Source organism: Gavia stellata, chromosome 6, assembly GCF_030936135.1.
Source record: "Gavia stellata isolate bGavSte3 chromosome 6, bGavSte3.hap2, whole genome shotgun sequence".
Classification (NCBI taxonomy): domain Eukaryota; kingdom Metazoa; phylum Chordata; class Aves; order Gaviiformes; family Gaviidae; genus Gavia; species Gavia stellata.
Window position 1 is genome coordinate 10,638,994 of NC_082599.1, and position 27,263 is coordinate 10,666,256.

Below are 27,263 nucleotides of genomic sequence, written 5' to 3' on the forward strand. Positions count from 1 at the left end.
CCAGATTGGTCTAATGGCCCTTGACAGCTCTTCCTTCCCCCACTCCCAGCCAGCCCAGCCCAGGCTGAGGAACCTGCTCCATCCCTACGTGCATGTCAGCAGTCTCAGGACACCTACAGCTTCTGCTTCTTCAAAGCCACCTCTCTGTTAGCCCAACCATTTCCACTCCTGGTTGGGTTTTTAGCCTAGCGCTGCAGGGATAACACAGTTAACACCACCACATATAAAAGCTTTGATGTGTGGGGCGTTTTGGGGAGCCAAATGGGTTCCTCCAGAACATATGGACTAGGGAGGTCCAGCTCAGAGCAGGGAAATATCTAAATGTGGTATTTGGGTTTGCTTCATCCTTGAGATGGTCAGCTATGTCCCCTTCCTATGAAAGGCATTGGGAATAGTGGGGTCTCAACAAGTGCGGTGTTTCACACTGGGTGCTCTCAGGGAAACACCATCCCTGGGCACTTAAAGAGGTGGCATCGCTTCACAAGCACACAAAGCCCTAGATGGTTAAAACCCTCAGTAACAGATATCTAGTACCTGTACTCGTCTCTGCTTGCTCAGGTATGCTCTTCCCTGCTCTCCAAAATCTTTATTTCCATACGCATTTAGCAAATCAGCCATCTACCAAACCACAATTAGAATTTAAACTTGACTAAAATGTCAAAGCTGCAAACTGTGAGAATGACACAAGCTGTATTTGTGTATCATCTCAGCACGTACACCATTAAAAATATTTTCTAAGAATGAATTCAATTTACTGCTGCACTTCTATATTTAGCTGAGTGGCTGAGGCTATTTCTGCCGTACTGCGACTCAGTAATGTCTAGCCGTTGTTTGTATACAGTTCGAGTGTCATTCTTCATTTAAAAACATCATTTACACCTAAAAAAGCAATCATAATGCATACAGTGAAATATGAAGAAATGATCCTCCTGACCCTTCAGGCTATGATCTAATGGAGGGGTTGGACATAAACATTTATTTAAAAGGTAATTTGAAGTTTATGACATTATTTCCCATCACATGGGAATTGCTATCATACTGAGGCACTTACTCTGTTTTTTATTTCCCAACGTTTATTACCAAACTTATGTGGTGGTCACATGCAGTATATAATGGAACAGTAATATCGCTGTGTGACAAAACCTGCCATAACCAAGATAAATATTCTGTAAATAATGTCCAGTTAAATGAGTTCAAAGTACAGCACAATGATCATCTGTAAAGAGCTTTTTATTTGAGACATAATTGATAACCTTAAACAAACCATAAACAGTATTCTCAGAAAACCCCTGGACCTCTTCCAATGAGCTTTTAAAGTGTTCCTAATACTTGGTTGTCCTCACAGAGACAGGGAGAAGCACGAAGCAACAATTATTTCCTCAGGTACAACAAATGGATTTTCAAATCCATACAGTCCAGTTGTGAATGAGCCACATTGCGGCACAAATGTAGTTTCTCCACATTTAAAGAAGGGCATTAAGAAGACTTGTGCCTAATGGACATCAACCCACACGGATGGAGAGCCAGCCTTACCACTGTGTTTTTTTAGATGGGTCTCTGAACTTGAAGAGATGAATAAGAAGCTCTCCTCTCAACCAAGGAGGCATCAAGTCTGTTCAGTTTATTTAGAAAAAGAAATATAATTTCATTACTATAGATTAATGAAAACAATCTATTTTTGTAACTGATCCCCAAATTTACATAATTCCAAAAATAAAGTCCAGGAAATAGGCCTAACATTTCCACGCTTTTAAAAATCTTTTGCTTAACAAATTCAAATGGAAGTCACCTGAGCTAATCCAGAAACAAGTGTGGCACAATTATTTTCAGAATTCACAAAATATAAGAGGGACTAAACCCTTCCATGGTATAATTATTAAGAAAATGCAGCGACATTAGACAAAGAAATCATTGTTTATTAAAAGTGATAGTGGAGTGTAGACCAAGCCCGTTCAACCTGACCTGCCTAATATTCTATCAGAAACAAATCTGCTTAAGCAGGCATGATCACAGTAACACTGTATTCATTTTACCTGCAAAACAAAATTGTTTTGTAGAAATTTGAAATTAAAAATGCTGACTATTAATTCTAAAGGATTCAAGGCTATACTTTATAACAAAATATAGAATGAAAACTAAGAATATATGTAACCTTTTATATGCTAGGTATGGAAGAATAAGATCTATAAAAATGCTTTTCTTCTCAACTTTAATTCATGTAATTAAAAAGCAGCCTCACCTTCCTTTAAATTAAGGAGGCATTATTCACAGGGTGAGCTGAGGTCTGCACGTACAGCATGGATTTAACTGTTCTGCTATGGATGCAGTCATAACACAGTGAGGTTTAAAAAATGAAAAAATAAGGTAAGCTCATTTTTTAAACAAATGAATCTAGGACTACAAACATCATTACTCTCTAACTAAATTTGCTTAGTGTTACTACAGGGTGAAGCTAAAGTCATTTGGCTGCCTTTGTTTTGCTTTTGCATACTTAATATGCTTGCAGGTGTTATAAATTTAACTTTAACTTATTTACTGTGTTTGAAGCTTTGGGGATAATTACAGCTTTATTACCATTTATTTTTGAGTTATTGAAACATACTTTCAAGCTTTAGTTTCATTTTAACATACTTTTTGTCCAGGAGTAAAAGAGCTGTTTACATATGTGGAATGTTTGTACATATATTTTCTATCCTTGCCAGAAAAGGCAACTACTGAGATAAGTGTGCCTTCAGAAGAGGAACAAAGGGAGATATTGGAAAAATGTTTGACAGTAATATATTGAGAGACACAGCATCAAACATATCATTACATATCCATACTCTGTACAATTCATATTTATCTAGACTTGTATGAGATAGATCTTGTGAGGGGGAAAAAAAAAAGAAGAAAGTAAAATGTATTTATTTGATTGTCAATACAGCCTTAGTCTGCCCAGTTCAGTTTACTATCTGCCCTCTCCTACTGCACCACCCTCTGTATATCTGGATATAACTCCTGAGTCTGGGTGTAGGGGTTTTGCTTTGTTTGGTTTTTAAATGACCAAAAAGGCAGGGCTGGTGTTTCTCTTTGAGAGCATTGCAGTCAAACACAAAAGCTTGAGACTCATTTTCCTAACAAAACCCCAGTTTTGATTACGGTCTGTGAAATTAAAAATTTCAATTATTTTAGCATTGCGAGTGTTTCCTGGTGGTGATACATGTAATTATGATTCCCCTTTCTTCATGTACATAAAGAAAGTAGCGGCCATGCAGGAGGGGAAAGGCAAAGAAAACATGGTTATCTTACATGGAAAATTACTCTTCCTTTATTTGTACTTATTTGTTTTATTCCCCTTCATTAAATTCAACCATTTGCACAGTCTTATCCTACCAAATCAAAGAAACAAAAAGCCATCACGGTCTTGTATGCGTCTCCAGAAGTCCAGTAGTCGTGAAAATTTCGGCCTTGCACAGAACCAAAGACACTGACTATGCAATACAGTTTAAGGAAATATTTTTACTTTAATTCTTTCAGTGACCTGTCATCAATGAGGTAGACATCTAAATAGCCCAGAAGCTCCTGAAGGAGGGAGAGGTCTTTTACATGGCTCGTGTCACCAATGAAGACATGACAGCATAAGGTTAAGGACATTTCCCTGAAATAACAGTAGTGTGTTTTTTCCCTGCTATCCATGCCAGGAAAGCACAGGTTTCTTTGGGGATAATACTCCTTTCCAGAGGATCAGTGAAATTTGAAGACCATGTTTAGGTTACTGTACTGGGTTTTTTTTTTCCTTTAAAAAATAGAAGAGACCACACTAACTGGGACTGTGTGAGTGAGTACGACAGTTTAAATCTTTGATTCCTAAAAGAGGGAAGAGTTTTATGAAACGGATGCCTGACTTCACATGATTGCAGTACACTGGGCTTCACAGACAGAGGATACATGAAGAAAGTTCTTGTTTCTTTAAACTGATTTGAACTGGTATTTTCCCTGCATAATGACATCATGGTGGTTTCTCTCGGGATTTAAAGACACTACCTGGATGCCTCCAAGGAAACCAGGGGCTATCTCCAATAGGAAAGATCTGCAAGCTGAAGTCACCTGAGATCTACTGGTATAGAAGCACCCAGGTTTTTCTCAGGGTGTCCCTGACAGTGTCTGAGCATCACTGGTCCTGCAATTCAGACAACTGTAATTCTGAAAGCAGCTAGGATATGAGATTGACCTACGTGCCACAAAACAAAACAGAAGGAACAAAAAAAAGAAGAAATATATTTTTTGGTGGTTTCAACCAATGCTGGTTTCTAAATAGCATTTCCCACATTTCAGCTGTGGTTGCATGAGCATTTTACAAGTATGAAGCTGGGAAAGGAAAGACTTCTTGAGAATTAACTAGACAGAGAAAAATCACGTGTAAAACAAACTTCACCTTTTCCATATTTTGTTCACCTTAACTAACGCAAATACATGCTCATGAGGGCACAGCTGCTTCTTAATATGAATTTGCACAGTAAATCATTGCTAGCACAGTGAAAGCCATACAGCACAGTATGGGTTACAAATAAACCGTAGTAATGATTAAATTAACCTGAAAGGCCATGCAGAACCATGTGCAAATTCATCATATATTTTGACTTTGTCTAACCCACCCAAAGCTCGACCAGCTTCCAGCAGATGCCAGCGCTCTAAAAGATAACTGCCACAAATGTTTCCTTTTCCACTCCCAGCGTTTATAGTTGCCTGGGGCCCAAAGCAGGCAAAAAATGCAGTCCCAAGGCAGCTGTAGTTTCTCAGGAAAGATGTACATTAAGGCTGTGTAGTCCACTATTTTATTGCCCTGCAGGAATAAAAATGGGAGATCATTTCTGCCAGAAATAAGAATTCCCAGCTCGCCAGCAGGACTCAGCATGCACTTCTACCTCAGAAAGAAACAAACATATAACCACAAGTTTATGTCTAAAAATGTTATTTTACCCCATTGCAAAGATCATTATTGCTTCTCCTTAAGTCTGTGTAACTGCATTCACGGTAACAGAGGTACTAAAATCAGGCAGAGAAATACAAAAAGAAGTCCTAAAAACTTCTAAAAACCTTAAATACTTTTTTTTTCATAGAAGGTGGCTATACACATAAGAGGTGACGCTGGGATAAGGAAGTATTTATCAAGGATGGCCATCAGCGACAATTCTTTTTTTCATAACATCATCCATCATGACAGTTGAAGTTGCCAGTCATTACCCTCTCCTGATTTGAAAACTAAAGTCATTGCTTTCCACCCATTCCCCACAGAAAATAAAACTGAAATCACTCTTTTAACTCTGCTAGGAAGAATAAATGCAAATTTTGTGAATGAGGAAACAGTGTAAAAAAATAGGATCTATAAAGCACGAAGCTGCTAGTAAGTCAGAGCAGGTCATTATGAGCAAAAAACTCGGTAATACAGAGAAACTCTCCTAAGCTATGGAAGAAAAATCTTATGTATGAGTTCCATCGTGTCTCTCAGAACAGACACACAGAAGTCTTCAAGGATTAAAAATGTTGGTCAATATTTCTACACATTCGCTTTATTAGTGTTACAGGAGATACTGGAAAAACTGAGAGGTTTTTATACTCAGTACTGATGGTAAAGAGATACAGGGAGATTTCACATTTTGGAGAAAACAGCAACAACAGCAAAAACGCACGTTTCTCTTGGGCTCTCCCTTGCCTCTCTGTACAACTGTACTCTCAACCGGTCGTTGCCCTGGCACTGCCTAGCCGGAGGAGAGCTGCAGACCTCCCTGCCATCCCTGACCTGCCCCGTGGCACCGCTTACAATAAATAACCTGCAGCAGCAGCAAGGAGTTAATGTGGGTGTTTGCTTTCAAAGAAAAGCACTTCCTTGGCCATTTCTGAGGCTCCTGGGTTTCCCTTTGCCAACTCGCGCAAGCATAGGGGTTGTCACCCCAGACCTCTCCACCAGGCACCAGTTTGTCTGCAAGAAGCACCACGGGAACAGTGCAGGAGAACACATACAAGGTAGGCACATTCCTAAAACGGTTACATTTTAATTTTGGATTATTTTACGACCTGGGGCATGAAGTTACAGACATCTTCTAAAACATCATCAGCTATTTTATTACCTAGAATATTTTTTGTCACATGCTTCTTCGGTTTTTGAGATTCCTGCTAACAACTTGTGCATCAATAACATTCTGCAGAAATAGTGTTGCGTGTTGCAGTCGTATTATGCCGATAGCTTTTCCTCTATTAGTCTTTTATTTTATGTATTTAATATAACTGAATGTCTTTGCCCTGGTGCTAGGCAGAACACAGTAAGAGTTTCACTCTTTCTTCACTTCCTCATTGTATATACCTTTTCCCTTTTCTACACTGCCACTTGTTACTGTTTTGGAAGAAATAATCTGTCTTTTCAATATCTCTTCATATGAGTTTTCCATGCCCTTAATCATTCTTGCCACCTTTTCCTCACTCCCTCCATTTCTGCAGTGTTCCTTCAGCGATGGAGTGACCAGCACTCACAGAAGCCTCAAGCATTGATTTATACTTAATTAACTTCTAAAGCCCTCCAACAAGCCAACAAAATTATTAGTCAACAATGCCTGGAGAGCCATTGGGTTGACCCAGACCTTCAAAAAGAATCTGAAATTTGGAACAGCTTGCTAGGCAACCCTTCTGTATGTTTTACCTTCACACCCAAGAGCTTTCCAGGGAGGTTAATCAGGAATTGCAGCTCTTTATTTCTCTCTTGTGGGTGACAGTATATGGAATTTACATGCTCATATTCCCATTTTACGTATTATTTCCCCGGAGTCCAGAGGGAGATGCTGTATGACATAATTTCACTATATAACATGAATTTACATATGCAGATTGTTCTTGCTCCCAAAACTACATTCAGCTCCATCACATTTCTCCTCCTATGTTACGTGGATAGCCAGCCACTGACACCTTTCGCTGTGATCCACTGCAGCCAAAACCTCTTCCAGCAAATCACACCATTTCACTCCACACTTTTTCTTTCACAGGAAGCCAAGATGAACTCCAGTTAAGAAGCTGGAAAAAGGTAAAATCCAAGTTTCTTTTCCCCACACTGTCAAAAAAGCAGCAGCATACTGAATTTTTCCTTTTCATCTTTCCCTCGTTCTTCTATTCATAGTTAGTGGGAAAGATCAATATTTCTCCGACGTGAATATTCTGCCTGACACATTTTTGAAGATTAGGGGAATATTCAGACCAGCAGTACTAGAAAATGGGTAGGCTTGGTAGTTATGGCTCTACTACAGCCCACTTCAAACCATATACCTCTGCTGTTGTCAGACAGCACGACCAAGGAAAAGCCTTCCCACCTGCATGAAATGCATAAATATATATACGTTACATTAGGTAACATTTGATGAGGGAAAAGGGGGTGGCTTTAATCAGACAAGGTAAGCATGCAAACTCAATACCAAAAGTGAGTTTTATCATGATACTGATGTGCTGTTCCCACTTTGGAGAGCAAGATCAGCCACTTCTGAGATCTCTGAGATGCTGCCAGACCACAGTTCTGCAAAGCAGCAGCAGTCCTCTGTAGAAGGTAAAGGCAGGAATCATGAAGAAGCCTGCAACTATGTTAGCTAGACAGGAAAACAGAAAAATAAAAACTGCACCAAAAATTAACAGGATTTTATCAGTCTGAAATATTAAAAATTTAACAAACTATTTTCCTGATCAAAATCTATGCTTGTTCAGAATGCAGTCATCCCAAGCAAACATCAATAAAACATCACTCATCTTTGACAAAAAGTCTAGAAACTCGTCAGCAAAGCTCAGAGAAAACCTCATGCATTTTGTCCTTTGGATAAGCTACCTACACTAAATTTGATTTTCTCCAATTCAAAAGCTATTCTCTGCCATCCCCCTCCAAATTAATTTTGGTTCTTTGAAGGATTTAACTTCTAGGAGCGTTTGTTTACAGTCCCCTTCTTCAGTCTTGATTTAGTTGTTTTGTAAGAATACAAGTGATGAAAACTGGATCTGCATGCTGAAAGCCGAGAACCTGAACGGGAAGATGAAGAGCTGCAGGAATGCCCCAGCTGACGTACACTGCAGTAACAAACACTGGTGCTATGAGAGATTAGAACCTGCAATAGCAAAAATCACAGTACAAAGAAATCAGCTGAGCTGTCTTCAGTCCTTTACCTTGCTGGTGTGCATTAACTCAATCAGATTTTCTTTTACAGTTCTTTAAACTGGTAGAAAGCATTTAGATCTCTGTTGTGCATGTAAATATATGAAAAGGAAAACATCTTGGATAGGAGGTCCTCATCCCTGGAGCTGGAGCTTTGTCCCTGTTGAGAGGAATGAAATGAGGCCTCTTGTCCAGTCAACACAAATCACATCCTTAACATTCAACTCTTCGTAGTTCTGCACAAAGGCCGTCCATGGGTCCCCCTGCCCTTATGTGCCACGCACGGTCCTGAGGCTGTTCAAGACGCCACCTCTCACGTGTGCCTTTAGGAAGTCTGGACCAGTTGAGCAGCATGACCCCAGGAGAGCTCCAGTCTGTTCTACCCAAACTTCGCCTATAGTTTACACCACAATAAAATGAACAAAACCATCACAGTCCACCCAGAATATTCAACTTTGCAATATCCCTGCAAGAGCTGCACAACAGAACTACAGGCAGAGCAAAGCTGAGGGTTCAAAACCTACTGTTGTTCATCTGTCCCTCAAAACAACCAAGTCCATAATGGGTTTACCAGGGTAAAACCTTAGGTGGCTTCAGTCAGCCTCAAATCCTTCACTAAGGCTAAGCACAAACACATAGTGCAAGAAGGACAAGCGATCCCTCCTCAAGCTGAGACCTCGCTGGCTTTGAGCAGGACATGGACCTGCTCTGCCAGCACGCTGCTGAGCACATCATGCCTTCCCTGCCCGCATGGAGAAGGAGAAAGGAAGCGACCCTGCATCCCCCACTCCTCTTCCCTTTCACTGCCCACCGTGTGAGACTGGTGTGAAGGATGAACAGATGTACCCAGAAGAAAGCAGCAAGAAGAATGCTTTTTATGTACCTTACAGACTTCAGAGAATAAACTGCAACCTGTTCTTGCTCGCAGGCAACATGGTCCTACAAGAACCGACAAACATCATCTACAACAGTTCTTTATGTACACAAAATTAACTTCCAGAGAATGCGACCCTGATACAAGATTCCTTCTGCAAATAAAAAAAAAAATCACCAGTTAAAAACTTTAAAAAATGTATTTTTTTTCTTCTAGTGCAGCACTCTGAGGGAATACGAAGGACTCGGCAAGCCAGATCGCAGTGTTAGCTGCTGAGCGTTCAGAGAATATAGGGTAGAAGAATGTGTCAAATCTGAAACATGGTAACAGAGCTGCTCCAAAAGAAAAGCGAAAATCCTACAACACAAAAAAGGGCAGAAGTGTGTAGGAAAGACAGGCCTGATTATCCTCTACATTACATCAGAAAAAAATGCCACTGAAGACAGTATAGTTATTCCAGAAAGAAATCGGGACACTTGAGATGATGTACTGCCTGGGACTGCAGATCAAATACTCTCCAGCCCATTAGGCAAGGCTGTGGTTATCTTTGGCTTCTTTATAACGTACAGGCACTGGGACATAATCAATTTACCAGAGGGAGACAATCCATTATACTTATCCAGAACCAGCCCACGCTCAGCTGGCAAACAGCCCGCGGCGCGGCAGGGATGGACGGAAGGGGCTCTGAAGCAGGAGCGGGATGCTTGGGAGCGCGAGCCCTTGGTGGTCCAGGACGGGGAGTTAGGGCAGGTAAAGCAACAGTAATTCTCACCCTCTAAAACCAGGTGGCCACAGCCAACTTACTAAGAAAACTGCCCGGTGAATGAATACGTGTCTTTTTCTTGGCCTGTGCTAACTGTGCTGAGAAACTGTTTGGGAGAAGGTTGGGTGGGTTGGCCTGAAATGGAGCCAGGGCCATTCGAACAGTTTACCCGTTTAATTTACCAGGTGAGATGCAGCCTGCAAGTCCAGAGCACCTCCAGCACATTTCTAAGAAAAGCCTGTTTGGGTAAGGACTCTGGATTTCCCAGTGATTAGAAATTAGACACTAACTTAATTTCCCCCCCTTCCCTTTTTTTCTTAGCATTTTCTTACATCCTAAATACACAGAAATTATACTGCAAGATGCTTGGAGCACGTTTGTCCTTGTTCCACAAAACACCAAGTTCAAACACCATATTCTTTAGAGAGGGACAAATAAACAAATTTGGGTAAGGGAAGAGAGTGGACATCACCTTCTCTCTGCCACTTTGCACTTGTCCTACGCAGATAAAACAGCCAACTACTTGAAAAAGATAGTTTGTGTTTCTCAAATCTAAACCCACATGGCACCTTCTTATCCAAGCACTCCAGGAGTTGCGTGTATACTCACTTTCCTTTTGTGTCTGCAAAAACCCTCTCTCTCCACCTGCCCGCTCTAATATAAAGAACATTTTACTCAAAAGTGTTGCTGCGCTGCCACTGCTGCAGCAGCCCAGGACCTGGGCTGCGAAGATAAAACCTTCCTCTGGTCAGGGCAAGCCCATTTCTCCAACACCGAGTAATTTACAAAAGTTATTTTCCTAAATGGGGAAAGCTTGGAGGAGAGCCATTCGTAACAAGCCCAATAACCTCTCCCACGCAGCCCGCGCGGTTCCCGCGGGGCTGCCCCGCGGCCGGGGCCGTGCATGCTGGAGCACGGGGCAGAGCAGGGGAGGAGGTGATGGGAGAGCACGGGCTCCTCGCAGATGGATAAGGCAAGCGCAAATGTACATTTGCTGAAGTGCCTTCAGAAGTCTGTGCCACTGAGTTTCAGCACTTAAAATGGGCATTTCTCATTAAGCACTATTTTGAAGTTGATTTTAAATGCTAGGGGTATGACTGATAACATACCCCTATTCATTTATTTATACCCCAATTTATCAGGCAGGAATGTTTGAGAAATTTGTGCTGATTTATAAATTCATACAGTATTTTGAAATGCTATTTTGAACATTACTACCACTTAACTCAATTTTATATCTACCACAGGAAGCAACGTTAGGGAATTACATAGTCCACTGCACCACAGGAATTGTGGATTGTTCTGAACACTAATCAGATAAAAAACAGATTAAAAGTTAAATCCATATTTGTACACCTCCTGTTTTGCCTCATTCTGCTTTGGCCATCCACTGTCTGACTTCAGTGAAGTGTTTAAACATACGGTAAGCTCTCTTCCAATCACCTGAAAACACTCCCCACTTCTTTCCTCTCTCCCATGATTTCTATGCATGATTATTGTGTAGAATATATATTTTGTACATTGTGAAAACTGTCTCACCTTAGAGTGGTTTATGTAACAACATTACAGACAATGTATTTGCAGGTTCCTGAGAATTTGTTTTAAGACAAAATTCTAATTAAAGGTAGAGAAAATTATTCACATAATACACAATAAGCAGACTTAAATGGACAAGAACAACCTCTTCTAATACATATACCTCCCCGTGTATGTTTTATTACAAACAATTACAGTTTGTCCTGTTGCTTTACATAGTCATGGGAGATGATCTTTTTTTTTTCCTCTTTTAATAAGGACACAGGAAAAGAAAAGATTAAAAATGCATTACGTCCTTCGTTTTCTCAGAAGAAAACACAGGCAAATCCTTCGTAGTATTCAGCCTTAAGGCAAAATTTTCATCTATCCAAAATCCTTACTAAAGGTATTCCTTACTGAATGTCTACTAAATACATCTCATCCTCGGTGATACCTTTTTTGCTTAAGTGCAGTGAGGGTCCTTGAAAATGAAAGAGTTTTATGTAGCTATGAGGTAGTACTTCATGGTACTGATTAACTCCAGTTTGCCAGCTTACTTTGGTCCCAATACTGATGGTAATTTAACTATTACTGAGAACTTGACAAATAAGACAAGCAAAATTTTCCTTTTTTTTCCCCATTTCACTTAGTTCACAAAATGCAATTTTCTAAGGAGCTGCTATACAGTATTACTACAACATTAAGATCTAATACTATAATAATGTGTTTACTTATGAAAGTCAGTCTAGAGTGTAAAATATGAAGCCATATTAGAGGTAATGAATTACCTGTATTTAAACACACAAAACAGGCATGATGGTTAAGTAGAGAGTATGTTTCCAGTGGCTTCTTTCAGTTGGAGCCTTTTAAAAAATTTGCAGCAAAATATTTATTGTAATTGTTGTAAATACTGTGTTCTTAACATCTCTAATAAAAAATACCAGCAGGATCAAATCTTTAAAAGCACAGAGAAGTTAGTGGCTTTGAATCCAGAAGGATCATGTAATTAATAAGACTGTATTTGACAAAGGAATATATAATTTATATATAATATAATACATGTAACAATGTAGAATTTAACATATAATTTACAATTATATGCCTGCCAACCCAAGTTATTTGAACAAGGTTTTAAAACAGCTGATGGTGTAATCCAGCTGCACTGACAGTGCACAGCTCATGTAACCTTGAATACTTCAGGCAGTTTAAGAAGGAACTTCATTGTAAACTGCTTGGTCTCTGCCCCCTCACTTTTTAAAGGAAGTTCTTTTGGCTGAGATGAAGGAAAATTAAAAAGAACACTATTGACATAAAATATTAAAAGACAGGCTTTCTGAAGCCAGCTTCACTGCATTTTAACTTTTGCCTTTAAATTCCATTATGGGCAACGTTTTGCAGAGCATTACCAATGATGCAGAAGACTATGCTCATAGGGAAGTTCTGCAGAGCAAAGTATAAAATATGCTGATGATTTAACATCTCGCACAGCCCAGCGTTCCCCACACCGGGGTCAAAAGCCAGGGTTCAACTGGACTCACAAATACATCACCCTAAATCTAACAGAGCATCCCTAAATAGTAGCAGTCACTAACATACACTCATTACATTAACAAATTGCTCGCTAATGGGAGCACTGACAAGTAAGATGTGCACTTAGTGGCCCTGTTTGCAGCCCGCCCCCGATGTCTGAATGCCCGTTTTTCTCTGGGTTATGTTCTAAAGGCTTCAAAGTGCATGAAGAAAATCTGCTCAGTGTTGTGAAATAAATCAAAGGGTGTCTGCTAAAAATTCCTAAAACGTTTCGGCCCTAATCTCCTGGACCAGAGAGTGGGCTTGCAGAATGTTAAACTTGCTTTTCAAAGAAAGAAGATCAAAGCAACACGAGCAACAATTAAAAACATGGGTGCAGGTGCGCGCATGCGCAGGGGCACCGCGGAGGCAGTGAGAACCTCTTTTTAGTCAGCCCTGAATGCTAACGTCGACTTATCTAATCATTACACGTGTGATTTGAAAGGACAGGAGACGTGTTCAAAAGGTACGCAAAAATTCTCCGCCTTTGTGTACAAAATGCGTTTTATGCACATGCAACATTTTCTGAGATACACGTCTTCCATTAATTCTGAAAAGCTCCTTAGCCACTGTCTAATTAAACCAGCCTATAATGTTGTTGTTTAGTGATTCAAAGACAAATGAAGTTGCAATTGTGTATCTACCCTTCCTCCTGTTACTGAGTCTTTAAACAGGGTTTAGTCTCCCAGACCCTACTTTAACACTTTGAAGGCCAGCTGCTTGCCTTACCAACCATCTGAAGAACCAGACTCTCACCGCAGCCTCTTCAAGTGGTATCGGGGCGTTTGGCAGCTTATCAAAGGCACCGCAGAGATTTTATTTGCCTGCTTCAACTTTTAAACAGTATTGGTTGTCCTGCCTAAGACTGGTGACTTCCACCCGCACTTACACAAGAAATCCCTGTGCTAGTAGGTAAGTGTGCTCACACATGAACTGCTCGTGCTAGCGAGTGAGTGCCCAAGGGAGAGTGACGTTGTATGACAGGCGGTACGCCTCCAGCGCGGGGGGAGACTTAGCAGCCAGCCTGCTATTTCCCTGACAATACAGTTTGTCTGTTTTCCCCTTCTCAAGCTGGTATTTCACTGTGCAAACTAGAAAGGGGAAAGAAAAAAAAAAAAAAGGCAGCTGTGGGAAAAATCTCTTGTAAGTTCACAGGGTGAGTAAGGAAGGAGTAAAACCCCGAATGAACTCTTCTGGCTGAACTGGGTTAGAATGAAAAATGTTTCTGCTAAATCTTGAAAATTTAGGTCAGTCTTGTTTATGTGAAGATATAAACCACTGACATTTTGAGAAGCATGTGAATCGAAGTGGTGTTTCAGTGTTCTCTCTGATTCACATTGGGCCACCAGGCCTTCTTATGCCGACCAATTTTTCCCCCTTCAAATTAAAAAAAAATAAATCTGAATTGTCACTTAAGCTGTAAGCAGCAAAATATTGGAGTATCGTGCTTTAAAGTCTAGTGGTAGCAGCTGCTGAAATATTTCATATTTTTAAAATGCACTGAGTTAACCAAGTGATACTTGGGAAACATTTAACAGAAGAGAACAAAGTAGGTACAATTTTCAAAGCTATCTGCTGTTTTCTTCCCCTGTATTAATAGGGGTTACATTATTCCCCTATGAGTATCAGAGAAGATGAGGAAAAAGATAATTGATGCTTTTCTGAGACCTAACTGGTGTTATGCAAAACATGCCCCACACCAGATATCCATTACATTTAACACAGCTCAACATAAGGCAATTTTGACGATGCGAACAGGGCTCAATCCTCCTTCTCTTCAAATCCACGTGAATAGTTTATTATATACAGAGCCATGTTCAGTGATTCATTTTGATAAAATGCTACTTAGCAGCATCAAAACTGCCTGAGTATTTTGTCTGCCTGTACTGGGGCCTCCTACTGCTGCCATTGAGACAAATGGCAAAATTCCCATTTACTTCCATGGGAGGGGAGCCAAGCCCTTAGAAACCTTTGTATTTAAGGAAAAACATTTTTCCTCCCACTCATGACTACAGTTCCCCTGAAAAACCAGTGGAAATGTTTAAGAAGTCAGGTGGTTAGGACTGGGCCCAAAGGTCAGGAACAAAGAATATTAATACAGTTTCGCTATTGAAAAACTGAGCAGCATCCTCGAAGCGTTGTTGTTGTTTTTAAACAGAAAATGTCACTCTCACATCTAACTAGGAAAATTTAAAAATAGATATAAAACTGGGAAGAAGAAATGAAGTACACATTTCATTTAGTGTCTGGATTACAGATTCTTATTAAACAAACCAGAGCTCATTATAAAATCAATATCAACTTAACCACTATACTCCCAGGAGAAATGGCAAAAAAGGTCACTCCAAGAAATTCAAACAATTTTCCTGCTGGAAGGGCACGATTTTAATTACAGATACTATTAATTAGAGCTGTCAGTAGGAAGATTGTCCTGTTAATTATCACAAATTCAGTTTCAAGTGTGATTTTGGAACCTGGAGGGCTTTTTTTAAAAATTAAGAATTCTTGTATTCACTTTTAACGGAAGAAACAGACTACCTATTGCTTCTGTGGTTTAAAAAAGTCAACAGCAAGTTCCCTATTAAAACCAAACAAAAATATTTATGCCCACGGCCTCTTTAGCCAACAAAACTTGATCTGACAAACTGCTGTTTTGTTCACACTTCATCTTGGAGGACGCTCCTTTTTGCCACTGGAAATGCTCTTGCTCTCGCTCTCTCTTGCTTTGGAAGTGATTAAATTTAAAGATGTAAAGTAATTTAAAGTTTTTTTTTAAAGTAACCATTCCATTTAAACTGGAAAACAAGACCATTCCTGAAGATACTAATTGTTACAGAAACATTCATATTTATCATTCTGTACTAAAATCTCCCTGGACCCAGCCTATGGAGACGTACTTAATACATTACATCTTTAACATATAAGAGGTACAGGCAGACCCAAACTTTGCGAAGAAATACGAGTTTATTCCCATACAACTCCCAGCTGCCAATTTGAATCTGTCTCAGCTCCAGAATACAGAAAGGCTGTAATGTCTGATCCTAAGCAGAACAAGAAGGTAAAATAAAACTTGATAGAAGAGTGCCGTTAGCGAGACCCTATGAGTACACAGCAGACAGGGATACTACAGCAACAATGTTTACACATTCTTGCATTCTTTTTCCTGGTCACACTCCAAATATTTTGGGATAGCAGACCAGAGCTGTGTGGTATATGAGCATAACGCACGCATTACCACACCAACAACACACCAAGAAAGAAGTGCCATGATCTAAAACAAACTTCAGGAAGATGCAGAGTGTCTCTCCACCCAATACTTTTGAAAGTGAAAGAGAAAGCCGGAGGTTTCTGATTTATTTCAGCAAATCTGAGTGCAGTCCTCCCGTAGTACTGGGTACACATCTGCTACCATTGTTCTCCCAGAACCAGTCCTGGTTTACCTCCCCATCTATCAGCATTAGATTTCATTTTATCTGAATAATGGCAGAAGGTGGCAACAGATCGGGTCAAAGGCTCTTTTCATATCAGACCCTGAAGAAGTCGATTACTCAAAAAGAGAGACATCTTCAGATAACCGTGCAATCCATTCCTCATAAATGTTAAAGATTTTTCGTTATTAATAGTGGCAGGGGTGACAGATTATGGATATTAATGTTATTTTTCAGAGAATTTCAATGGCAAAGGCTTCTTTTTTTCTCTTCTTTTATTTTTTTGTTTTATTTTCATGTTTCTAATTAGGCACGAATTTACAGCAACTACCAGAAGAGCCAAGATTAATACCCAGCAGTAAAAAGCTGCTACAGTGAATCTGCGGGAATATGAATGGAGCGGGGGGGGGGGGGGGGGGGGGGGGTGGGGGGCGGCATCGAAAATAAACCCACCCCCTCGGCTCCCAGTACGAGAAGGGTCCCCCCGGGGTCTGCCCGGCACCCCGGGGAGCCGGGCCGGAGGAGGAAAGCTGGTCCTTACCTGATAAGCAGTGGGGGCGTCGGAGCCGGCGTCGGCCCCCAGAGCCGAGAGCTTCTCCTTCAGCCGGTGGTGGGCGCGGTGGCGGAGGCAGTAGGCGACCCCCGACGCCGCCAGGACCCCGGCGATGCAGGCGAGGGAGAGGAGGGTGAGGAGGAGGAATTTGGCGGACTCTGCCTCTTCCCCGCGCTGCGGGAGCGGCGGGACGTTGCTTTTCTGCAGGGGAGGAGAGAGAGGCAGCGCCTGAGTTGCGCGGTCGCGGAGCAGCGCGAAGGGTGGCGGGGGGGGGCCCGTTGGGGGAAAACACCCAGCAGCGCTAACTTTCAGCCAAGGATGGATGCGAACGGAGGGGCAGGGACAGCACTGCTGACATGCCCCCCTCCATCCCCTCCCCTCCCGGCGGCTTGCATTTAACTACCGAAAAGCGGAGGCGGGCGCGCTGGCTGCGCGCAAGCACCGCGGCGCGCCCCGCAGCTCCGCTCCGCGCCCCCCCCCCCCACCCCCGCACACCGCCCCGCGGGACTGCATCCAGGGCCAGGGGCTGCGAGGGGGGCAGCAAGGGAAAATCCGATTATTTTTTTCCTTGGAGTGAAAAATAAAACGGGGAACGACAGAGGAAAAAAAAAAAAGTAGGTGGCGGTCCTTCCTTTTGTCTGTTGTAGAAGGAAAAGGATAAAAAAGCCCGATAGTTCCAAACTCCTCCGGATTACTATTATTTTTTGCAGCAATAGGAGAGAATCCTAGTGCATTTCACTTGTCTCCATGTGCTAAAAAGTTGTACAATAATTTCCCCTCATTAGCTTCATTATAAGCTATATTAGCAACAATTAAAAACGCAACATGAAAATGAAAAGACCAGGCGCGCAAATTGCAGCAAGACTCATTTGGCCTGCATTCCCCCTTTCACAATTACCAGGGAAATGAATTGAAAAGCACGCCCCTGCCTCAGTCCTGGTTGCTACAAGATGAGAACAATTAGCAAACTCCTTTCCACCACCTAATTTCGCGTGGTAACAAAATGGATTTTTCCCCATGAATGCCTAGCCGGCCTATTCATTATCTCTCCTCTATTAGTAATTTTCTGCTCCGTATTCAGCTAGCCAGCTCTTAATTTCCTCCTGTCTTGCAGTGTACACAGTGGCTCTTATGTCAGGCCCGGTCCATTTTTATCTTGTAATCATAAAGGCCACCAAAGCAATTATCGCTGGTCTTGACTGTAAAAGCTTGTCATTAATTAGCCTCCTTGCCTTCAGTGCTGCGGATTAGCCGGGGCTGAGGCTGAGTTAATGGAAATGCAGGTTCAGTAAGACTCCCGGATTTTCTTGCCTGGATGCGCCGAGCGGAGGAGGATTGCCGGGTTTGTAAACCCCGGGCGGCGGGGGGCGGGCGCAGGGCTCGCCGAGGCCGGGCGTGTGCGCCCGCCGCCGCCTCCGCGCCCGCGCAGCCACCGCCGCGCCCGCCAGACCCGCCGCCTCCCCTCCCCTAAACGCGGCCGGCCCCTCCTCCAAATCCCAACAGCCACCAGGACGACGGGGCTGCGCCCCCCCGCCCACCGCCCCGGCCCAGGGGGGCTCCGGGGCCGCCTCCCCGCGCCCCCCGCCCGCCGCGGCCCCAGCCGGGCACCTGCCCCGGCCGCAGCGGGGGGAGCGCGCCCTCGGCCCGCACCGCTGCCCGCCCTCCGCACCGGGCGGGGGAAAGGAGGCGGGGGGGGGCTTGCAAAGGAGACCCGGGAGGGGCAGCACCGACGGCAGCCGCCGCCTGCTCGCCGCTCCCGCCGCTTCGGCCCCGGGGGCCCGGGGGGGGCAAAGGGCTGCCGCGCTCTGGCATTAGCATCTCCGTGAAAGGCCGCCGTCCCCTCGGGGCCAGAGGTCGCAATCTGCATCTAAATAGGCAGCGCCCGCGAAAGTGCCGGCGCCCCCTCCCCGAGCGCTGCGCCCCGGGACGTTAATCCGCCTCGCCGCGGTGTTTGGCCTCCCATCAGCGAGGCGGGGACAAGCCGCCCCCCCGCGCCCCGACCCCCCGCGGGCCGGTCCCGCTCCCCGGGCGGCTCGGGCCGCCTTACCCGCCTCGCACCCCGGGTGCGCGCAGGGGCACCGCCGCCGCCGCCGGGAGGGAGGAGGGAGTTTCGGGCACTGCTCCTGGCTCTCCTCGCCCTGCTTTCGCAAACCACGGTGTCAAACGATTTTCCTTCGCCGGTTGCCGTGTGAAAGAGCCGCACAAGCACCCGAGGAAAGGGCCACGCGAGAGAAACAATGAAAATGATGGGAGGAAAGTGCTGTCAAATGCCCCGAGTAAACACGGGAAGAGAAGGAGCGCGCTTGCCTTTCTCCTCCTGTAGTTACAGTGATTTTAGATGTTGCTTCCAACTTGGCCAGGCGGTTCTCCCCGCAGAGCCGGGGCTGCCGTCCCCGGAGCTGGCTGCCCTTAACAAAAGAAGCGCTCGGCGAGACACCCCGCGCATCCCCAGCGCACGGCTGCACCCGGGAATGTGAAACACGGGGAAGAGTTTGAAACCTTCCGTGGGGTGTTTAGCATTGTTTACAAGTCGGTAAGCATCTTCCGTGGGGAGCCCGTGTAGCCGTGTCCCTAGTGATGGGCTTCAGGCAGGCGAGGGCTTGCAGAACCCCTACGCGGCGGGCGGACCGGCGCCAACGCCTGCCCCGACCCTCCGCGCCCTGGCAGGGGATGGCGGCCCCGCAACGGGAGGGAAGGGGCGAAGAGACGGAGGGGCACGGCCGCTGCCCGCCGCCCTCCGCCTGCGCGGCCGCCCGGCGGTGCCCCGCCACGTCGGAGCGGCTGGCGGAGAAGGGAGAAGGACTCTGCCCTGAGGCCGCCGGCCCTTCTCCCCGCTCCTTCCTCCCTCCCGCTTCACGGGGAGCACCTCCGGAGCCGCTGCCGTCGGGGCCCGGGGGTTCCCCTCTCCCCTCCCTGCCTGCGGGGGGGTTGGTGCTCTGGGCCACCTCGGCCAGCCCTCACGCCGCCCCCGGCAAACACCCTGGCATCGGTGGCTGCTGCCGGCTGCGCGACCCCGCATAAACCGCCGGGTAAAGCCGCCGGCGAAGCCCCTCCGCCCGGCTCCCGCTCCGGCTCCAGCTCCAGCTCCGGGTCCCGCACCGGCGGCTCTCCCGGGCCCCGGCCTGGGGGCACCCGGCGCCGCAGAGGGCAGCGGGGCCCGGCCCCCCCGGGCATACCCCCTCAGGAAACAGTCCCTACTGCCCCCAACTCAGCTGGAGAAACCTGCTGCCCTTTCATCCTGCTTGATGTCTGACCGAACATCAAATTACGAAACGGGTAAAAATTAACCGGACGAGTTAGTTATCAGCTCCCTTCCTCTTCCCCCCCACCTCCAGCCAGGAGCACAGATTTCCCCACCTCACCTAAACTCTTGCGTCTTCCCTGCAATAAGGCCCCAGCCTGAAACGGAGCCCAGGGTTAATTAGAGGCGTCCTGTCAGACTTGACTTGAAATTGAAAGAAAAATGTTTAAATATTTATGAATTTGACATTTACAGTCGGATGTCTTTTAAAGCAGAACACCTCTCCCTGTGCTGGTTGGGGCTGCCATGGTGTGTGTGCCTGGGGTGGAAGGGGAACAATAGCTGTTGCGTAACAAGAAAAACAAATCACCTTTCCCCCCCCCCCCCCCCAGGCTTAACAAATAAATAGGCCACATAAATTACACATAATTAAATATTAAACTCAGCTACATGTAACTATGCATTTTTTAAACTTTATATAACCGAATATATTGACAATCCTCTGAATTATTTTCTCCTCGGAAAATTTTGTAGTATCACAGAGTCCCAGTGAGGGAAAAACAAATTAATTCCTAAATGGATGGCTTAGGAAGTGACTCTAAATACAGAGGCTTTGCAGATGTTCAGCCAGCTTTTCCTTGCTTTGAAATGGCCCAGCCTGAGCTTAAATGCTAGAAGGCAAAGATTTACCCTGTCTCGTAACAACATTACACCTACCACTTACACTCAACAGTGTTTGCTTGAAGTACACAGCTTCTGTCAGGGTTTGTGGTGGTTGTTTTTTTTAAGAGGGAAGAAAAAATGCTTAGGATCTCATCTCATGTAGGCTTTCCCGGTCCCTCAACAGAACGCATTTTATATACATCCAAAAGTGAGTCAGTAACTAGAGCAGCCGTTACACTGGAGTCACAAATCACTGTTCTAATCAAAGAGCAGCGTCCCGTTTCATGGTGTCATCCCATGATGCAGCAGAACAGCCGACATTTCAAACGAATTCCAGGCAAATGTCAGTAAATATTTAATGTACTCTTTCATGTAAATAAGTTCTCACACCTATGTTGGAAGTGTGAGAGTAAGTCTTTGTAAGAGCAGAGGGGAGCTCCCATGCAGTGATGTGGAAGCTCACCTTCCAGATGCCTCAGCAGAATTACACTTCATTATTTCCTTTAGGACACAGGGCCTGATTCTGGTCCTTGCTGAAGCAAAACTCTAACTGAAGTTGAGGTTGTGTTTTGCTTCATAAATTTAAAAAGGTATTCCTGGTTTAAAACCCGGTTTGTCAGTTACTGCACCCAACCTCTCTTCCAGTTTGCACAAGAAAAATTACTATGATTAATTTTAAAACAACCTGACATTATAATTGTTTGCAATTTTTGCATGCCTTCATTTTTACATTTATATTAGACACTTCTGTTTCTGAGCAATAATAAAAAAAGCAGATTTCTTAGTAAACATGGGCAAAAGATGAACTTCAGAATATGATTTGTTTCAAAATATTAGAATATTAAAAAACTCAAGAGGTGCTATTTTTAATTTGGAATTCACTATAGAATCTAATAAATGAGAGAAGTGAGGCGGAAATAATCATGTATTAATTCTGTGCATTACAAAATCTTTTCAGAAGCTATTATCAGAGCAAGAGGCATTGTGGTTTGGATTCAGGGTGGGAGAAATCCTTTGTGCATCTGAAAGCTATTGTTCCTCTGTGCAGATGAAATTGTACTTGCAAATCTGCCATTCAAGGAGGGAAGAAAGTGCCTAGGCAGGAGAAAAGAATTCTGCAAGAAAATCATTATTCTTAAAAATAAACTTCACTAAAATAAGTTTTAGCTCATCAGGGTTGGGTTTTTTTTTTTTTAAGAGGATCCTTTCCTAATAGTTGCAGCCACTGACATTAAAACAAACCATAAAAGATATGTGCATTATTTCCTTAATATAGAAAGCATGAAGAAAGGGGTGTGTGTGGGTGTGTATGGAGATATATAGATAATATGTATTTTTATATATATACACACACGCATCTGTGTATGTCTGCTCGCTTAAATAAATCTAAACTTAAATTCACTTCTAGTAATTTCCCTCTGTAAGGTTATCTGAGACTTAGGTTGGGATGCACTATGCTGGTTAAGTTCTGATAGATTACTAGAAAACCAGAGAAACACTTTACATCAGGAGGAGCCTGGCTACCCTAAGCTGTCCCCAGGAAACCTACAGATTTTATTCCTTCGGTAAAATAAGAAAGCAAACAGAAGGGAAAGCAGCATCTCCCTTGACTTTAGTTCCTGCTTCTTCTCCCTTACTTGGCGCTCCCAGTCAGGTTAGACTGGGGCAGCAGGACCTGGGCACGTTCACCTTCAGCGCATACAATGTTCCTTGCGTTCAGCACTGCGCTCCCAAGCTGTACGGTCTGGGCTACTTGTTGGTGTTTCAAGGTACTATCTTTAGAGTTAGTAAGAGGTTTCTGGGGCCACTGTCCTCTGCCTCCCTCTTCGCAACCCCCCCCCGGAAAGCTTGCCTGACGCCAGGATCACTTTCAGCAGATGTCAGTTCATCACCTGAAATGAGGTCAATTTAACGCTTTTACTTGGGAGGATGAAATCGGATGGGAAGGTACTTTTTGCTTCTTTTAGGGGGCGGAAAGATTAGACAAATCGACAAACACAAAAGGCAGATGGATTTCTGGGAACTGCAGCTTATTCAAATCACTGAGAAAGGTCACTGCAAGAGCCACAGATCTATTCATCTGTAGGGGTACAATGATCTTTCCGCAACCTTCAACACCACAAAGCACTCTGGAGCGTCTCTATACCTTTTAGTAGGATTAATACCACGAACAATGACTGAATACAATCAAGAATTCAGCAAGTTCAAAGATCCCTTGATCAATGGTAGATATTTTCTTCTGGCTTCCTAAAGGCAAACAGAAGTGAAGTTTCTGGTTAGGGTTACAAGAAATTACAGCTATTATCCTGAATCCCACTACAAGGTGATGCTGAAATGCCAAAATGTCCAAGAACCCCAAAGGAGTTTGTGGCGTGGAAGGAATAAGGTTGCGAAAGAGGAAATTTAAAGACCTTCAAGATTTTCCTGACGATCTGGGTATTTTTTTAAGTCGGTATTTAGTTAAAGAGTACAGCACAAAAGCCTACAGCATCACTGACACGCTGTAGGGATAACACACAACTCAGGAAACCAGACGGCCACATCCATGCCTGTGGAGGAGGTAGGTGAGCCAGAGACGGAGGAGCGTGGCCCGTCCTGCCCGAAGCCGCGCAGCGCGCCTCTGGGGTGGCAGCAAGAAGAGGAGGGCACGGAGACACCGCGGTGAAGAAACTTCCATTCCCGTCTCTAAGGTCTCAGGAGCAACTAGGGAGGGGAAAGCAGCAGAATGGGAGCACCAGGAAGCAGGTTTCCTCCTCAGCCTCGGCTTTGTAAGCCAGAGTGAAACAGAGAAATAGAGGAACTCGGCAGGTCCAAGCCACAAAGTGTCAGAGCCCGAGCCAAGAGGACTGTCAGCGGCAGCCGAGCTTAATCAAATATCTTCAGCAAGCAAGAGAAACACAAGCCGTAGTGCCAGCGCTGATCTACTGCTGATGCTGAAGGCACATAATTTGGGGATTAGATAAAGCGCCCTTAAAACCGAGTGCCAACAAGAGAGCCGTCTCTCGGTAAGACGCTAGCAGAGCCCGAGGCCCCGTCAGCGGAGCAGCCGCCCCGTCTCGCAGGGCACCGGGCCGGGCCCCGCGGCTCCCGGTCCGCCCCCGGCCGGGGCTGGGGCTCCGGCGGCCGCCTCCGCGCACCCGCCGAGGGGGGCCGCGTCCTCGGGGCCCCGGGCCGTGAGCGGGCCGGGGAGAGCGGGAAGGGCACGTCCTCGCCCCGCCGGGCCCACCGCCCCCTTCCACCCCTCTCCTGTTTGACGGCCCCGAGCCCAGGGGCATCCCCGGGGCACCGCTCGGCCGGGGGCGCCCGGGGCTTTCGGAGCCGCGGCCGCGGGGCCGGGAGGAGGCAAAGTGGCCCTCCCTCCGCCCCTCCCGCCGCCCGCGCGGCTTCGCGGAGAGCCGGCCCGGCCTCGACCGACGGGGCGGGCGGCGGCAGCGGCTGCCCTCCGTCCCGCCCGCCCCAACAGCCCGCTCCTCCGCCCCACGCCGCGCAGGCGGCTCCCACGCGAGCACTGGCCGGGCCGCCTCGAAAGACGGCGCTCCCCCCCGCCCCGGTCCTCCGCCGCATTTACCTGCTGCCATGGCGCCGCAGCCGGCGCGCCGGGACGGGCTCCTCCCTGGGAGGGCTCAGCGCACCTCGGCGGGCTCTAGCAATCCTCCTCCGGTGCCAAAACTTCCCCCTCTCCCCCGCCCTCCCCACTCCCCTCCTCAGCGGAGACAAAGGCGGCGGCAGGCACAAGCGCTCCTCGCAGCCCGCAGCCGCCCCCCGGCGCGGCGCGGCGGGGCGGGGGGAGCCGGCCTCCCCGGGCGGCCCGGCCGTCCCCGCGGGGCGCGGGCGCGGGTGGAGGATGCCGGCGCGCCCCGGCGCTGCCCTCCTTATATCGGGCCGCTCGCAGCCCCTGCCGGCTGCCGCACATGGCCCATCCACCGGTTGCTATAGCGATGCCTCCCCTCCACATGTTGCTGGCAGCAATTGGCTAAGGAGGTCTGGGCTGTTCAGAAACCCTTCGCCGGAGTGAGGCGGTGAATGGACACGGGCTGTGTCACTCATTTGGAAAAGCTGTTTGGGGTTTCTGTTGTGGATGGGGGGGTGTTTGCGTGGGGTTTTTTTTTTTTTTTGGTTGATTTTTTTTTACGCGTCCCCCCATTTTTTTTTTTTTTGGTGCCACTCTTGCAAGATGGAAGCGGAGAGTAGAACAATGACGGAAAGCCAAAAATAAAATCAAACAAGGACAGCAAGGAAAACCTAAAGATCATTTGCATGACAATACAGCAAAGAAGCCCGCAACGTTTCTTCCTGAAAAGACTTTCCTCCGTAAAAAAAACCCATCACACAGTGCCAAGCAAAGGACGTCCAAACTTTTCCCCCTCCCGTCCTGGTTCTCCAAATAACACACGAAATTAGGAAGAAGCAGTGTGCTGCCACCAGCCATGGGACAGCGGCGGAGCCCGCTTAAACAAATCACGGCAGGCACTGCCGAGAGCGGGCGCGGTGCCGGTGGGGGCGCGCGGGGCCGCGCTGCGCCCGGCGCTGCACACCCCTAACTCCCAGTTAAAGCCGCTTTTCCGCGCAGGTGCCCGGGGCGGCACCGGCCCTTGTAACGAAACAGACCCCGCAGTCTTCCCCGCGTCCCCCAAATTACAGCACGCCGCCGACAAACACACTGCGGGGGCACCCCCGAGGCATCTGCCCGCGGAGGGACCCGGCTGCGGGAGCGGGGCAAGAGCGAGCGGAGAGTGAGGCGGGGGGGGGGGGGGGGGGCTGCCAGTTGCAGGTGACAGGTCCCTGGGAGGCCCCTTCAGACCCGCCTCCCTCTCCCCATTGTTTCCCATTGCCCTTACGGCTGGGGATGGCAGGCAGGGCAGAGCCGGCCCTCATCTGTCCGCGGGGGGGCACCCCCCTTCCCCTTCCCCTTCCCCTTCCCCTTCCCCTTCCCCTTCCCCTTCCCCTTCCCCTTCCCCTTCCCCTTCCCCTTCCCCTTCCCCTTCCCCTTCCCTTCCCCTCCGCAGCCCCCAGCCGGGCCGCCCCCCCGCCGCTGCCGCTGTGCCCCAGCCTCCCCCGGCTCGGGCGGCGGCAGCCCCTGCGCGCCCCGCCCGGGCAAAACCCTCCTGATCCGAGAGAGCCCCTCCCCCGCCCCCCGGGGGGACAGACCCCACCCCCCCACCCCCCGCCCCGCCGCGTTCCCCAGCCGGCGGCGGCGGGACGGTGCGGAGGGGGCGGCGTGCAGCGGTGGGATGGGATGGACGGGGCGGGCCGGGCCGCCCCCTTCCCCACAGCCCCGCCGCACTGGCAGCCGTCGGGGACACGGCCCGCCGCAGCCCGCCCGGCCCGGCTGCCTTTCCTCCCGGCGGGAGCGGGCGGCTCGGGGTCGGCGCGGCTTTCCCGGTGACACCGCAGCAACCCCATGTCGCTTTTCCTTTTTTGCCTTCTGTTTTTTTCTTCCCCCCCTCGCCTCCCCGACAGGCGCCTTGGTGAGCACACGGGCCTGCCCGGGAAGCCAAGGGATGGCGAGGACAGCCTGTGTCCCCAAAGCATCCCCCCGCCCCGGCCCTAGAGCGACAATTCCCTTAAACCTATAGGACAGCACCGAAAGTGTCACCGCCATCCACTGTAGTGGGTCCTTCTGCCATATTCAGACAGGGCAGCCTAGCTGTGCTCTGTCGGGGGGCTCACCCCCCGGTAACCACTCAGCCACACCGACCCTTCCCGTTCCAGGCTGAGGAAGAGGCTGTTTACATCAACACCGTTTTTGGCACCAAGGCTTCCAGGGAGAAGAGGAACTCCTCACGCTCCCGCCCGACTTCTGCTCACGGAAAATCCCTCACGTTCCCACAGATTAACACAAACTGGGCTTCTCCAAACATTTAATCAGCTACGTTTTTAGTGCACGGTATCAACTTATTACTTTGTCAGCCTGTCAGCCCCACAGCACTCTTCTTCGTCTGATACTATCCTGCCCCGGGAAGAGCCGCAGCATACATAATTTGCTCACTAACCTGTATTGCTTAAGTTGAAAGATAAATGAACCCGCCAAGAGATTTCATTAAAAGGACACGTGTGTTTGCATATTGATCCTTCTAATGAACTGTCTGAACCTGATAAATACTTCCATTAGCTTTGTAGTTTGTATTTGTTATTTACAAACATATTAATTATCATTTCCTGGGCAAATATTGCATCTTTTCAAAACTGTCAGGTGCTGGGCGGGTTGAACATGAAATTGGCTGGCCAAGTGTCAAGAGACAGCAAAATGCTGTTTACAATACATATTTTTTTAACAGTGAAGTTTTGAGAAATTTGTAGCGAAATTTAAAATGCTTTTCATTTTTATGTAATTTTCATTACTTCTATCATGTGCTAAATTAAATACAACCTTTGAAGGGATGGCAAATATCTGTGAGGGTTGTCACCGGGAAGAAATTATTTAAACATAGATTATTTAATGTGCTATTCATTAAAAACGTAGGGTGTGTTGCCAGACACAAGAAATAGTTTTCAATAG

General features: G+C 46.5%; 1 protein-coding gene across 1 annotated transcript in view; it reads right to left on the minus strand.

The window, feature by feature from the left end:
• PTPRN2 (protein tyrosine phosphatase receptor type N2) overlaps window positions 1–27,263 on the minus strand; it is a 674,672-nt gene that overhangs the window by 91,219 nt on the left and 556,190 nt on the right. The window contains exon 13 of the mRNA XM_059818647.1: window positions 16,849–17,061. Coding sequence (XP_059674630.1) covers window positions 16,849–17,061 — 213 coding nt within the window. The remainder of the gene's footprint in view (window positions 1–16,848; window positions 17,062–27,263) is intronic.